The 14,838-nt window shown below is 38.3% G+C and overlaps 1 protein-coding gene across 8 annotated transcripts in view; it reads right to left on the minus strand.

Moving 5' to 3' along the window:
• Positions 1–14,838, minus strand: part of Enox2 (ecto-NOX disulfide-thiol exchanger 2) — a 281,316-nt gene that overhangs the window by 18,446 nt on the left and 248,032 nt on the right. For all 8 annotated transcript variants that reach the window (XM_029472964.1, XM_029472966.1, XM_029472965.1 and 5 more), the window contains one exon: positions 10,829–10,943. In XM_029472964.1, coding sequence (XP_029328824.1) covers positions 10,829–10,943 — 115 coding nt within the window. The remainder of the gene's footprint in view (positions 1–10,828; positions 10,944–14,838) is intronic.

Below are 14,838 nucleotides of genomic sequence, written 5' to 3' on the forward strand. Positions count from 1 at the left end.
ATGCTATAGTCCATCTAGGATTGTATAAAAAATCCACTGAAGACTGGGCAGCTTATGCTCAATAGAAATTTATTACTTAACAGTCTTGGAGGCTGGGCAATCCAAGATCAAAGTACTTCAGTGTTTGGTGAATGCCTACTTTCAGGTTCACAAATGGTATCTTTTGCATTCTCCCACCAGAACAGTGCAAGGCAGCTCTCTGGGGTCTCTTTCCTAAGGGCACTAAGCACCATCCCAAAGTTCTACTAGCTAAATGATAACTAGGTTTCATCATATGGATTTTGGGCTAGATAAACATCCAGGCCCCAACAAAAGCAGGGAAAAATGTCTCATAGAAAAATAATAGACAAGCCGGGCGTGGTGGCGCACACCTTTAATCCCAGCACTTGGGAGGCAGAGGCAGGTGGATTTCTGAGTTCGAGGCTAGCCTGGTCTACAAAGTGAGTTCTAGGACAACCCGGGCTACACAGAGAAACCCTGTCTCAAAAAACCAACCAAACAAACAAAAAAGAAAAATAATAGACTATCTAATAACCTGGTACAAACACGGAAAGTGTGAGCATGAATAATGGGAAGGCCACAAGAACATTTGAAACCACAATGATTAAATATTTCCCCAAACTGTGCCATACACAAAACTACATAAAGATCCATGAAGCTCACAGAGCATTGAAGATAAATGCCCTCAAATATACACAGAGTTTAGCAAATCAAAACAGTTCTTTATTAAATAGGCCAGAAGAAAGCCATTACTTCACCCATAGAGGAGTAAATAGAAATATTAAATACGATTTCTCAGAACTACACAAATCAAGAGAAGGGAGGGAAGTATTTTAACAAAGAAAAAAATATCACTAATGTAGAATTTTGTGCCCTGTGAAATTCTGTTCAAATGGAACTAAGAATAAATAAAGATTTCTTTGGCTAAATAAAAACTGAGGGGGAATTCTGACAGTAATAGTCAAAAGGTTGTTCAGAGCAAAGAAAAATTGTATAGTTCAAAAATTCAGATCTACACAAAGAAATAGATATAAAAGATGAGTAAGTGATGGTAAAATAGCATCTTTTATTTTTTCTTATTAAATGATCTAGAGTGTAACGCGCCAAGTGGCAGCGATGACTATGCATACATTTATGGATGCTTTGCACACATCAAATGAATGACAGCAATGATGCACGGGATGAGAGAGGAAATGGAAATATTTTGTTATTGTATGATAGATACTTGCATGATCCAAAACAGCTAGAAACAAGTCCAATGAGATATATGGAGGGAAGAGAAGAAATCAAAGTTCGAGGCCAGCCTGGTCTACAGAGTGAGTTCCAGGACAGCCAAAAACAAAGGAAGAAATGAAGATTGATAGTCATGTATGAAATGTGCTACCTCAGGAAAGCAGAGTGTTTCTGCTCTCCTTGTTCTAGGGTATGTAGAGTCAATGTATAAAAGTAAGCTCTAGCCACCCATACAGATGGAACATGATATTTCTGTTGCCTGTGTACAGTCTTTCATTCTAACATTATCTACCCCTGACACTGTCACTCACTTCCTTCCATTGTAGAACATTATCCACAGTGTCAAGAGCTTTATTTTAATCTGAAAAGGAATTCTAGTTCCATTCAACTTCATTAAATGTTCTCTGCCTCAAAAAAAAAAAAAAAGGAAACTAGAAAGAATAAATTAAATGAGTTAAATATTCCTTTGCTAACAGTTGGCAGTTTCTTACAAAATTACATATGTGTGTGTGTGTGTATGTATGTCATAAAGTTGAGCAGTTGTGCTTCTTTGTGTTTTCTAAATGCCCCTTCCCAATCCTATGTTTGCATATTTATATTCCCATTTACTCATAATTCTCCATATTTGGAAGCACCAAAGATTTCCTTTACTGGGTTAATGAAGAAACAAGTTGTGATATATTCAGGCAGTGCATTGTCATTCAGTGGTAAAAAGAAATGAATCCTCAAATCAAGAAAAGTCACAAAAGAAACAAAGGTATGATACTAAGTAAAAGAAGCCAGTCTGAAAATGGTCCACACTAGCTGATTCCCATTATGTGACATTCTGGGAAAGGAAATACCATAGAGACAGCAATATGATCCATAGCTGCCAAAAGCCACCAGGGACAAGCAAAAACTGGGCAGAGCACAAACTTTAAGGCAGCAAAACAGTTTTGTATGCTACCACCATGGAGGAGACATGCCATTATACATGTGATAATACCTACAGAATATAGCATGTAATACTCACACCAGAGGAGCCCTACTATAAGCTATGGACTTCTGGTGATGAAGGGCCAATTAGGCTCACTGATTGAGATAAATGTGCCATTAAGGTGAGAGAGGCTGATGGCGGGTGGTGCAGGAGATGTCCTCTGTAGACAAGCTTTATACAAGGAGTCTTTATTTCCTTCTCCCTTTTACCATGAACCAAAAAAAATCTTTTAAAAGAAAATTGATTAATCAAAATGATGACACATGGAGAAATCCATGTTAAATTTCATTATTTATGAGTTTGTGCATATTTTCAAGGTCAACATTATAAAGCCTATTTCCAAATATTTAGTCAGAGGACTTTCATTGATCCAACCAACATTTATTGAGTATTCTCTGTATTTCAGCCCCTGACTATGGTAAAAATAGGTGATTCCATTAATCTCTACTGTTTCTCCACTACATCAAAGGAAACACTTTGCTTTTTCATGGTGTTAGGGTCATGTACATGTTAGGCTAGAGCTTCACTACTTAGCTATCCTCTCACTCCACGTCTTCCAAAATGCCAATAGAACATGAAATACAGAAATGAAGATAGCAAGTTGGATCCAAATTACAAAACTATACATTAAGTGTGTAGTTATACAAAAGGCAACTAGACAAGATGTATATTTTCTCAGCTATCTATGAACCTCTTCTTCTGTCGATTTTAAGGGGGTAGAGGGTGCTTTAAGGGGGTTGATTTTTGATGGGTAGAAAGTAAAAGAAAAATAATGAATTCAAATAATTAAAATGATCTATCCTAATAAATGGTAGAAGAATCTATATTTCAAAGGAAAGCTTTGGAGGCCAGGGAACAGGTGTCAGTCATGGCTGCTGCAGGCAGCCCCTGGAAAGGCAAAGTTTGAAGCTCTGAGAGAGAAGGTGAAGATCAACAGGGACCTTAGGCTGTCTGAAATAGCAGGAACAAGGAGTGTTCATTTAGGAAAACTACAGATAAGGAGCAGGCCAGCCGAGGAGAGTGACCAGGATTTAATGTCTGTCCTGCTGGAATTGTTTATTTTGGTCACATCCCTCCTTTCTGTTCTTAGTGGAAATAGAAATCTGCAATCCTTCTTTGCTATGATGAACCAAAACCTCCAAACCTTGATGGAGAAGCACCCTCTATCCCCTTAAAATCGACAGAAGAAGAGGTTCATGAAGGATTCAAAGACTCAGTCTCATAAGGAATATGGGTTACAAAGATGAGTTATTTATAGAAAGAATCTTGTTTTTCAGTAGAGTCTCAGAAAGTCCAGGCTGGCTTTGAACATACTTTGTAGCCAACTATGAACTTGAACTCTTGTTTTTCCTGTTCTTCTTATCAAGTGGTGAGATTACCAGCATAGGCTACCATGTCTGGATTTCAAAGAGAACTCTATCCTCAAGTTAAGACATACCTCATTCCTAAAAGGAATCAGCCTTTAGGAAGAACAAGTTAAATTAAATGTCTTGAACCTAAGAGTGTTCCTAAAGTTATTAGGCTACTATGGTTAGAGCATCTACCTAAAGTAGCGTCACTTAATAGGAAGCGTTTCTCTGTGTCCACATTTATTTTCAACGAATGCTCATGTAATTATCTTCATATGGCAGTTTTACATCTCACATTTCAGTTTATCAATTATAAGAGACCCTTTTCAGAGCACATTCATTTTGTGTGTGGTTTCTAGAACCAATTTTAATTACTTCTGTATCCATACGGATTTTATGTCTTTGAAGGGAAAGTCATTACATAGAGACTTGCATTCCCAGACCTCTAAATATTATCTAGCCTTCCCATCTCACAGTGGCTGGGATATTTTTCATTAGGCATTCACAGTACCAAAGGAAGATGATATAAGTGATTAGTGTGTGAAGAAAATGGTATAGGAAAAGGGACGTTAACCATCTGTCAAACAGAGAATCTAATATTTGGTTTGTTTCAAGGACAATATCAAACCGGAGTTGGGTGCATAGAGTACAGGTTTTTCTGCAAAGCACGATTCCTACAGGTGGATAGTTGTTTGTTTCTACTTTGGTTCGAATGTCATTTGGTGATCTATATGGCTCAAAAAAAAAAAAAGAGTAACATTTAATTTTCCTCCCTTTCGTTTCTCCCTGTACAGTGATTATGTTCATGTTGTACATATCACATGGAGAGCAGGGAGAGGCTCAGCCTAAGAAAGGGCAGATCCAGGAGAGCACTTAGAGGGATAATCTCTAGTTTGAATGTGAAAATATTTTCTCTCTGAGAAAATGAGGAAGACAGAGTGCTTGTGTCCTGACTCGGGGAAAGGTCAGGCTGATGAGCACTGACAGATAGTTGAAGGCAAGCAAGGTCAGATAATAATCTTCTCAGTTTATACCTGTCACTAAGCAAAAAAAAAAAAAAAAAAAGGGAGGAGGGTAATGATCACCTATAAAGCTGGCAGAGTAGGGAATGCTTCTCCACAAAATGTATTTCCCCCTCTCTGAAGTAAAGGTTTTTGTCATTTTAATGAGGGCACGAAGTCTTTCCTTTCACAAGACTTAATATTAATTGGTCCCATTCCTGAAGTGGGAGTCTTTTGTACATTGCCAGAACATTGAAAAGTTCGATATTACCTTTTAATAATATGTTTGGGTAGGTGAACTCGTCAGTCTTGATATTGAAGAGCACAGTATGGGGAATGTATTCATATTCTGCCATCATTAGTGTTCAGCTTCTCTTTTCTGACTATTTCTTATGTGGGAAACAGTTTTCTTTATGCCAATTGCTTCTTAGATCTGATGGCTGCCAGTTTCTCATGACAATACGAAAATATGAAGGCAGCTGTGAACACCTACTCCTAGAGGAGCCACTGAAAGCAGAATCTCAGACATGTGTCTGTACAGTGAAGAATCAAAACAGATTTTGTTTTGAATATTAAAAATATTCACAGGGTAAATGAAACAAACAGAAACAAATAATAACAGTACATTCAGTGATTCAGCTACTCTTGGAAACTTTCGTTATAGAAGATGCTAAACAATGTTACAAGATGATAGGAAAAAAAATGTTAAGCATGTCTCTCCAAGCTCAGAAAACATCTGAGCCTGAGCAAGTCTCAAAGGGGAAAAGGTAAAAACAACAGAGAGGGAGATGATCTAAGTACAACCTACAAGGGGCTGCAGGCAAAATTTCAAGTGCTCCTTGATTCTCTTTGCCTCTATATCTCATTATTTTGATCTAGTCAGTTTTCTACCAGCATAGATGCACCTAGGTCATCATAGTTCACCTTTATGACACCTACATCTCTTTGTCAAATATAGACGCCCCCCCCCCTGTTAATTGTCTCTTTGCCCTTGATAACTCCAAGACTTCTTGTTCCTAAATCCCTAAACTCTTTGGAGTGGCCAACTTCATCCAGTCTACTAATTGTTGTTGTTGTTTTGGATCAATTCTACTGTCAACTCATCAGCACCCTCTGTTTCTCCAGTCTCCTGAAAACCTTTGACCAAGCTGACTGTGATGGCCTGTAACTTATGGTCACTTGACTCAACTTTCTGTGCTCTTTCTCCTGGGCCTCAGAGCACATTTAAAGGGAGCTGTGGATCGAGGCAGCTAGGTTAATATGGACTCAGGTTGGCCCTTGCTGATGGATCTCTCAACTCTTGTTCCTTCCCTGCTTTCTACAATATGTACTCCATATCTATTCCTCACTCTTTAAGGTTTTATTTCTACATAGCTTCTGTGATTAATGAATGATCAATCTCTTACTATATACAGAAGTCTGGGCTGCATATATACTTTCCGCTTCCCCCTCTATTTTGTCAGAGAAAATTCTCTTTAAAATGTAAGCTTCATCCAAGTTTGGATCCATTTTGTTTTTGTTTGTTTTCCCACAATTTCCCATAAATGTTCTCACATCTTCTAGTGTTGAAGAAGTCACATTCTTTATGACCCTCTTCCCTTCTACTGAACATAAAAAAAAAAATCAACTTTAAAAGTGAACATTTGTAATCCCAGAACTCAGGTGGAAGAGGCAGGAAGAGTACTGAAGGTTTGAGAACAACCTGGGCTATAGAGTAAGTTCCAGAGCAATTTGGGCTCACAGCAAGACCCTGCCTCTCCATGCCTCCTCCACATCGACCTCAACTATAACAACAAGTCCTTTAATTTCAGTGCATTTATGTAAGCTCTGCTCGGTGGTTTACTTTGTCATCCTCCCCACCATCTCAAAGATGATGAAGCTCTAAGAATGGGATTTCACTTAGTATCAAGGCATTTACAGAAGTAACCAAGTTACTCTATAGTGATTATGGTGGGCTGCAACCCAATATGATTGGTTCCGTTACTGAAAGGGGAAATTTAGGCATGGGGACAGATTTCATGTGAAGATCAAGGCAGAGATTGGGGTAATAAACCCCTATGCCAAAGAATCCCAATGGTTGCTGCCAAACAACCAGAAACTGGGAGGAGTTACAACACATGTTTCATGTTGGCATAGTTTTGGGTTATTTAATTGGGTTCTTATACCTCTTCCTTTCCAACCCTATTCCACCCCAATCCCTTCCACCAACCCTATCCCCAGAACTAGGTAGAAGAGAATGAAGGTTAGCAGGGAAAGTGGCCATAGACCTCTTTAGACTACTTCCTGTTGATCAGGGGTATTGGGTACCTAGGGGAAGTCCAATCTTTACTGTCATAAGAATGTTCAGCAATCCAGCATCAGCAAAGCAGCAATCCAGGAAATGTAGCAGCAGGGACCAATAGCAGCTGGGGCAGTTGGGGGCGCTGGAGGAGCAGCAGCCCCCATAGCCCCTCTCAGGACTCTCCCATTTATCCCTCTCCAGAGTCCCCAGACTTAAACTATCCACAGCTGGCAAAATCATGCCCCTGCCAGTGCAGGAGACAAATTATCACCTGCCACGAAATAGCCTCTTACCCCACACATAGGATTAAAGCAAAAACATATTCACACACCATAACTGTTATTTTTTTAAAGAAACCAAAACACTCACAACAAAAACTCTCACTTCCAAAACCTTTAGAAGGAACCAAGTCTGCTGATACTTCCAGCTTATTTTCCTAGTCTTCTAAAACTTACGACAATAAACCCTCGACTGTTAAGTCTCTCACTGTATCCAGTACTTTGCTATTCCAGCTCCAGGGAACTAATATACTCATCTGTTCTCTAGTTTCTGAGATTAGAGAAGAAGCTCAGTTTATGCTCTTTCATTTCCTTCACCTACACTGCAGCCTTACACTAAAGCCTTTAGTCTGTTCCTCTATGAAGGGCTCTCACATCTTCTTCATCCTAGTGACATCACTCTAGACACAGTCTTCATTATCTCACAACTCTATTCCTAGAACAGGATCTGACTTCTCTGTCTTTTTCTAAATTATATTCTAAAAAGTAGATTTCATGCTGCTGTCATCATAGTGGTGCTGTGGTCTGATGTGCTTAGGATGCCATATTGCTTATTATGCTAAATCTAAGTCTAAAATGCATTCTCCTCCAGACAGTAGATCCAATGTGTCGACTTAATCTTTTATCCTCCAAAACATAGCTTGCCCCTTTCTATCATCAACTTCCTACTTCCTACTTCAATCTCTACACACCATCAGGATGCTCTCTTACCTCTGTTCCACACCTGTTCCCCTTTCAAGGCCCTGTAAAACTGTGACTACTCTGGACCAGGCTGGATTCTAATCAGTACTTTCTAGGTTAGCAGCAAATAGATTTTTTTTTAACTTACATGGATTTATAGATGTTTATATTCATATTTATGTTAGCTTGCAGGACATAGAAATAATTAATTGGTTAAATTCTTAAGGTAAGACTAGTGGAAGGTAGAGGATGGGGAGAAGGGAACAGGGAAAAGGATATTTTGGCTAGAACAATCAAGGAGACTTTGTCTAGATTGCTCTTTCCAAAATATGGTTCCTGAACTGCCAGAATCTAAATATTTTTTAGTTTCTGAAACTCCCATTAAAGACCTACTGGATCCAAGCCTCTATATCTCATAACTATTTTTTAATTTTAATTTTCATCAGCTTTATTGAATTATGACTGATATAGAATTATATATAATCAATGTTTACAAGGTTGTTTTCCCATAGAAGTATCCTTTGTACAATGATTTATATAATCTAACATACCTACCAGTGAAAAAGGTACATGGGGGTTGTTAGCATTTAATGTCTACCCTCACAGGAAATTTCACATATAAAATACATTATTCATAATAGAATGTATATTTTGTGACTGACAGTTCATATGCTTAAGGAAATGGGTTTTAGGTGGACCAGCTCTGATAACCACTAATCTAGCTGAAGAAGGAAAACATGGAGATGGAGAAAAGGACAGCTCCTTTTAGCCCTTCTGCTTACTGGGTACATGATTAACAATAGATTGAAGCAATTTCACAATATCCAATTTGCTCCAATGTGATTTCCCCCTGTTGAATAGATTGCTTTTGGCATGCAGTCCTTTCTTCCATTGAAAGTACTGTACCACAAATATGGGCTAATACTGAGTCTCTGGAAGAAGAGAAATTCTGAGGCAGGCCAAGGTACTGCTGGTTTTACTTTGGTTGTGAAGTAAAAGATAAGCAGGAATACACTGTAGGGCCCTGGCATTCAAGCTTGGGAAGCACAGAAAACAACAACTTGGAGATCTACACGCTTAAGCTTCTAATTGGAAAGAAGTGATAGCTAAAACATGTAGCTGATTTAGATAAAAACCGAGGAGACACTTGCTGGCTCACGTCGAGCAGGATCTCTGCAGTTGAGTACTACAGAAGTGAGATAACAGAATTAGATACGATCGAGGGGAAGAAGAATGCACAAAAGTCCTTGAATTAAAATGAATTGAAACCTTCTGGGAGAAAAGCTATTTGGTAAGCTCCATTAAGTCTATTGTAGATAGCTTTATTTGACAAAGCAGCATCCTGGCATGTGGAACAGGAAAGAAAATAGCTATAAGATGATCTGTCAGGGAGTTTCCAGTCTCTAAACGAATAAGATTCTGTGCAGTAGCCAATACAGCTTTTAACTCAGAAGAGATACAGAAGCAAAATGCAATTATATATCCCTAGTAAGTACATTCAATATGAATTTCCCACATACCCTGCACTTCCCCCCAATAACTCCAAAAACTCTACAATCCATCAAGTGGGTGTTCAAACTTAGGTTGCATTTATTCCACTATAACAATGTAGAAATAGTGTATATGATGCTGAAGATACTGAGGTGTAAGAAAGCCTATGAGTCATAATTAATCTGCTATTGTTTATCTTAGAGAAGCAAATAAGTTGCATGGCTCCACCATTGTTACAGTCTTCTTATTTGGCTATAGGTTTGCAGTATTTATTTGCAGCAAGTCACTATTTTGGAAATGCTAACCACTGCTTATACAGTATCTAATGTAGATAGTAGTTTGTATGTATCAAGCATATTACAAAACCAGAAAATTCCATTCAACAGCTAGTGGATGCTTTTACAAAGTCTGACTTGACAGTGTTCTTCTGTTTATAGAGTGAACATGGGATTGGAGCTTCTGACTTCAATATATAAACACCTGGACTGGGACCTTCACATTTACGTTTTGCTCAATCAATCTGTCCCCATGGCAAAAGGCAGAGACACAAAATTACTTGTATACTTTCAATTGTTGCATCTTGCTTGGCACCTAACAGCTATAAAATGACTAGATGAATTAATCTAAGCACCACACATTCCAAGTGAGATGTTATGACACAGATGATAATTGCCAGTGGGAGAAAAGTCTCTCCCAGATCTGAGACTAGAAATTAGAGATTTGAATTTTAGAGCTAGTACTTTGATTTAAAAAAAATGTGGGGGTATGTGGTATATGGCATGTGCTGTACAGATATGCACAACCACATGCGCACAAAGCAAAGAGGCCAGAGAAGTATGTTAGGTATTTTGCTCTATCATTTTCTAGTGATCATCTTGTGTGCTTCCCATCTCCCAACAGTAATGTGGTTACAGGCATTTGTGGCCATGGCTGGCTTTTAAGTGGTGGTTCGGGGTTTGAACTCAGGTTCTCTTGTTTGCATAGTAAGTGCTCTCACATACCAAGCCATCTCCTCAGCCCAATGCCTGCTCTACTGCATTTTCTTATAATTGATGTCCTAAGATAATTCACAATGGTTTACCTGAAAAACTGGTCTGGTGGCAGGTATTCACTCTTGTAGTCATCTTCTACTCATGATAATTGATGATGAAACTGATGGGTAAGGCGTTGTCTTACTGTTCAAGAAGATTACCCTATAGGCCTCCTTGGTGTCAACACCATAGCCTTTGTCTTACTGTGAGTTCTTTAGTGTACTAGATTAAAATAAACATCTTCACATAGACAACTTTTTGTGGGCTTCTATTTGGTTCACAATATATTTGCTAAGTAACTGCAATGCTATATAATACAGATTTTTTTAACTCTGTAGATTTTAAACATTGTGACTTTATGACAACATTAGATTTGTACATTATTAAAAATGTTATTTAAAATTGTGCATATGTTATTTTGACAGTCTGTCCTAAATTATATGATCAACATTTGTATTTACTGCAAGTAAATGCTTATTACATAAAACAAGCCAGAATTTTCATTACCTGATTCCTCCGTTTCTTTTGTTTCTGTTGCCTCTTCTATTTCATCATCAGACATTTCCATTTCTTCTTCTCTTCTGATCCCCATTAATTCATCATTATGAATGTTGCGAATTTCCTATGGTTAAAAGGTATTGTTTTCAGAACATATTGGGGAAATGGACTAAACACCCTCAGGGTGCCCTTAAGACAAAAAGGCAAAGACACACTGAGGCTAAATGGTCTCACTTAAAGGAATACTTTCCTACACTCTGTTTTTCATTAAGCTTTCTTTCCAGACCCAGAACTATAGCAGCCTAGGATTCTTAGGTCCATTCCATATTAGAAAGGTCAGTTGGCCCCAAAAGACTCTCCTCTTACCTGTGTGGATCTCTGGAATTTCCCTTTAGCATTTTGTCATTTACACTTTCCCATGTTGGTCACTTTAATTTTGCTGCTTGCTATTTCCTGTCCTCCAATAGCTCTGCTGAACAGAGTTCTAAACCAAGATTTTATAGTTTAAGAAGATACAGAAAAAAAAATGAACGGTTAAGAGTAAACTTCTACTGGGCTAACTCTCTCATGGACAGTAACTATAATGTTTGGACAATAAGAAATGCGTACCTACTTGATGTCACTGGGGAGGGAATAAATGTAGGGATATTATAACGAGGAACTGGCATTTGCAAGAAGTGGAAAACAATACAGACAAGTTTTCTAAGTTTGAAGTCCTCTTAGTTTGAGAGCAGATGAGAGTTAGTCACAGGGTAGTTACATTTCTAGTTGAAAACCCGGCCTTTGTGGCTTAAACTGGAAGCAAGTGGTTAGTGGAAAAGCAGCCACTGCAAAGTAAGGAAGGGATCTTAGAAAGAAGTGTGTATGTGTGGGGAGATGACAGCATGGAGGAAAGGGGGAATAATGGAGAGAGGAAGACATACATTCATGCATGCATACATACATACATACATAAAAACCATACACACACAGATTCTTTACAGTCTGCATACAAAAACGTGGTTAACATTTTTGGGTGCTTTCTCAACCAAAGAAGCATAGATGGCTCCAAGTAGTTTAGCTAAGACTAAAGGAGTTAAATTGTTACTGGGAACTGCTCTCTAACAGATAAAAACCTCTAGCTTAAAAGACCAACCTTGAATGTTTCAGATGTAGTATTCAGTAAACAAAGAATCAAAGTAGCTCTTTAATTGTCCTCATGGTATAAAGGAATTATGCTCACATTGAAGAAAACGATGGAGCATCTCATCAGAAGGTCAGAGATCTTAAAAATATCCCACATCCATTTAGTTTAAAATAAGAGAGGATAAAAGTTCTTTCTTTCTTTCTTTCTTTCTTTCTTTCTTTCTTTCTTTCTTTCTTTCTTTCTTTCTTTCTTTCTTGGTCTGGAAATAATGAACTAAGAAAGAGAAAGTTCCTATTGTACACCTTTATGATGTTATTGTCAGTTACTTCCACATATCTTTGTGCAGTAAAATTTTTGACAGAATGATTTTTCAGCATCTGGTGATAGAGTTCAATCAGCAGAACAAAAATTTAATCAAGAAATACTTAATGTGAAGATTTTTCTTTTTACCACCGAAAGGAGTAGAATAATGAGGAATTGATTAGGTGATAAAAGTCACTCTCCAAAATAAGACAACAGCAGATGCAAGGACAGCTAGTATATCCAAGATGTAGTAATGAATGAGAAGCCTACATAGACAGACACATACACATGCACAAACACATGCATATGAACATGTGCACATACAAACCCACAGGTTCATACTAACTTAAAGCTAAGTATTTCCTGATAAACACTACACTTATGAGTCACAAAGCTGAGTGACCAGAACTGCATTGAAATCCACTGTATAGACAGACTTTTCTAGAAATTCAGCTTCTGGGTGTGAGGAATGTAAAATAACTTTTATTCCTTCAGACGTAGAGATGAGATGAGAGCCATACCTAAGTTTTACAAATACATGGCTTGGGCTAAGTCCAGAGAATTTCTCTCTCTGTACAAATTATCCCTAGGCCTAGTCCTGGAAGCCTTTAGCCTCCATACAATTTAATCTAGGCCTAGAATGTTCTCAGCTTCTGAGACTTTCTGCTGAATAAGCTCACCCCTCCCTAGTTCTCTTTGAACTCTAGCTGGTTCACCTCAGCTGTTCTGGCTCAAACTCCTCTCCAAGCTGACAGATTCAATCTGCTTTCTCTTAGCTTCTCACTGAATTGCTGTGCTTGTCTTCAAACTAACTCTGGTAATTTGTTCTAATCCGGCTCCTTGTTCTCTGGCTTCAACTGTCTCTGCTGTACAAACCGAACTGCATTAATTCATGAATGGATTCAACTCCCCTACACTGCACTCACTGCACTGACTCCCAACTAACTGATTCGACTCAGTTGTACTGAACTCAGCTGACTGAACAGAACTGAATAGAACTCAGCTGTATTCAGCTGAACTGGTTGTGCTGACTCTCAACTAACTCAACTCCTGACTGCACTCTCTCTACACTGCTTTTAAGAAGCTGTTCTCCTGAGAGGTGGGCATATCCTATCTCTAGCTCATGTTTCAATTTTCTGCCTGATTTGTCACTTTGCCTCTCAATTAGCTGTCATTGGGATTAAAGGTATATACTAAAAGACTTCAACCAGAGAGATTAAAGGTGTGTACTTAGGATATGTCTGAATTCCAGCCAGATCATACAGTCCTAGAAGGGTTTTAGATGTGATCAGAGCAGGCATGTTGCTAGATTATAATTCCTCTACAGAGGGAAGCTCTTCAGAGAAAATTGTCTATCAAGAAGTGCTGTGTATAAGTTAGGGACTTAAAGACTACTGACAGTACTATCAGAGCCTCAGGAAATTGTGGGATTGGATATTGAAGTTTAAACCTACATGTGAATGAATTTTAGAAAGGGAGAAAGGAAAGAAGAAATAATGGCTGATGACTCCTTAAATTTGACTAAGGGCATTAAGCCACTTATCCAAAGAGCTCAGTGAACCTAAGGCAGAACCTATGTAAAATAAAGTATGTCTGGGAACATCGTAGTCCAACCACAGGAAATTAAAAACAGTAAAAAATACTCTTAAAAGTAGCTAGAGGACAATACTATATTATATAGAGAGGAAAACAGCAAAACAATCTCATTAAAGTTTGTGGAGAAATTAAAATGCCTACCATTTCAGAATTTCACATTTGGAACAAATGTCAAGAATAAAGATAAAACAAAGATTTTTTTTTCCAGATAAAGATAAATGCAAGAAGGCATCATCAAAAGAGTTATTAGCCTTGGAAATGATGAATGAGGTTTTTCCAGGCTGAAAGTGAGCTGGGAAAGCCATGGTGATAATTGGAAAAAGTTTCTTTAAAAATATAAAAGGGGCTTTGGAAATGGCCCAGCTGGTAAAGTGCTTGCCATGCAAAGGTGAGGACTCCAGTTAGATCCTTAGTACCCAGGGAAACATCTTGGTACAGTGCTGGGAGCTGGAGACAGGAGGATGCTGTGCCTTGCTGGACAGCCAGTCTAGCTGAATCAGCAAGCTCTAGATTTAGTGAGACATTTTGAAAAAATAAGGTGGAGAAACAATTGAGTATGGTCCTCTGGGCTTCAAATACATGCGTGCGCGCGCACACACACACACACACACACACACACACCCTCAGACACATATGAATGTGTATATATACACGCACATATATACTAAAACCAGTAAGACTGGGAACTATGCATTTTAGAGCAACTTGCAACCATTTAGACACACCTCTGGCTTGCTATTCATTTCCTGTGTTCTAAGCTGAGAATGTCCTACCTATGCTAGTTCCTACTGGGTTTTAATATAGGAAACACCCAAAGCTGACCGATGTAATTTATCCCATTTATAGCATCCTGTATATTTCTTTCTTTTGTTCCTTTCCTTTCCTTATCCCTTCCCATTCCCTCCCTTCCTCCTTTCCTTTCCTTTCCTTTCCTTTCCTTTCCTTTCCTTTCCTTTCCTTTCCTTTCCTTTCCTTTCCTTTCCTTTCCTTTCCT

The sequence above is a fragment of the Mus caroli genome, chromosome X (genome assembly GCF_900094665.2).
Source record: "Mus caroli chromosome X, CAROLI_EIJ_v1.1, whole genome shotgun sequence".
Taxonomy (NCBI): Eukaryota; Metazoa; Chordata; class Mammalia; order Rodentia; family Muridae; genus Mus; species Mus caroli.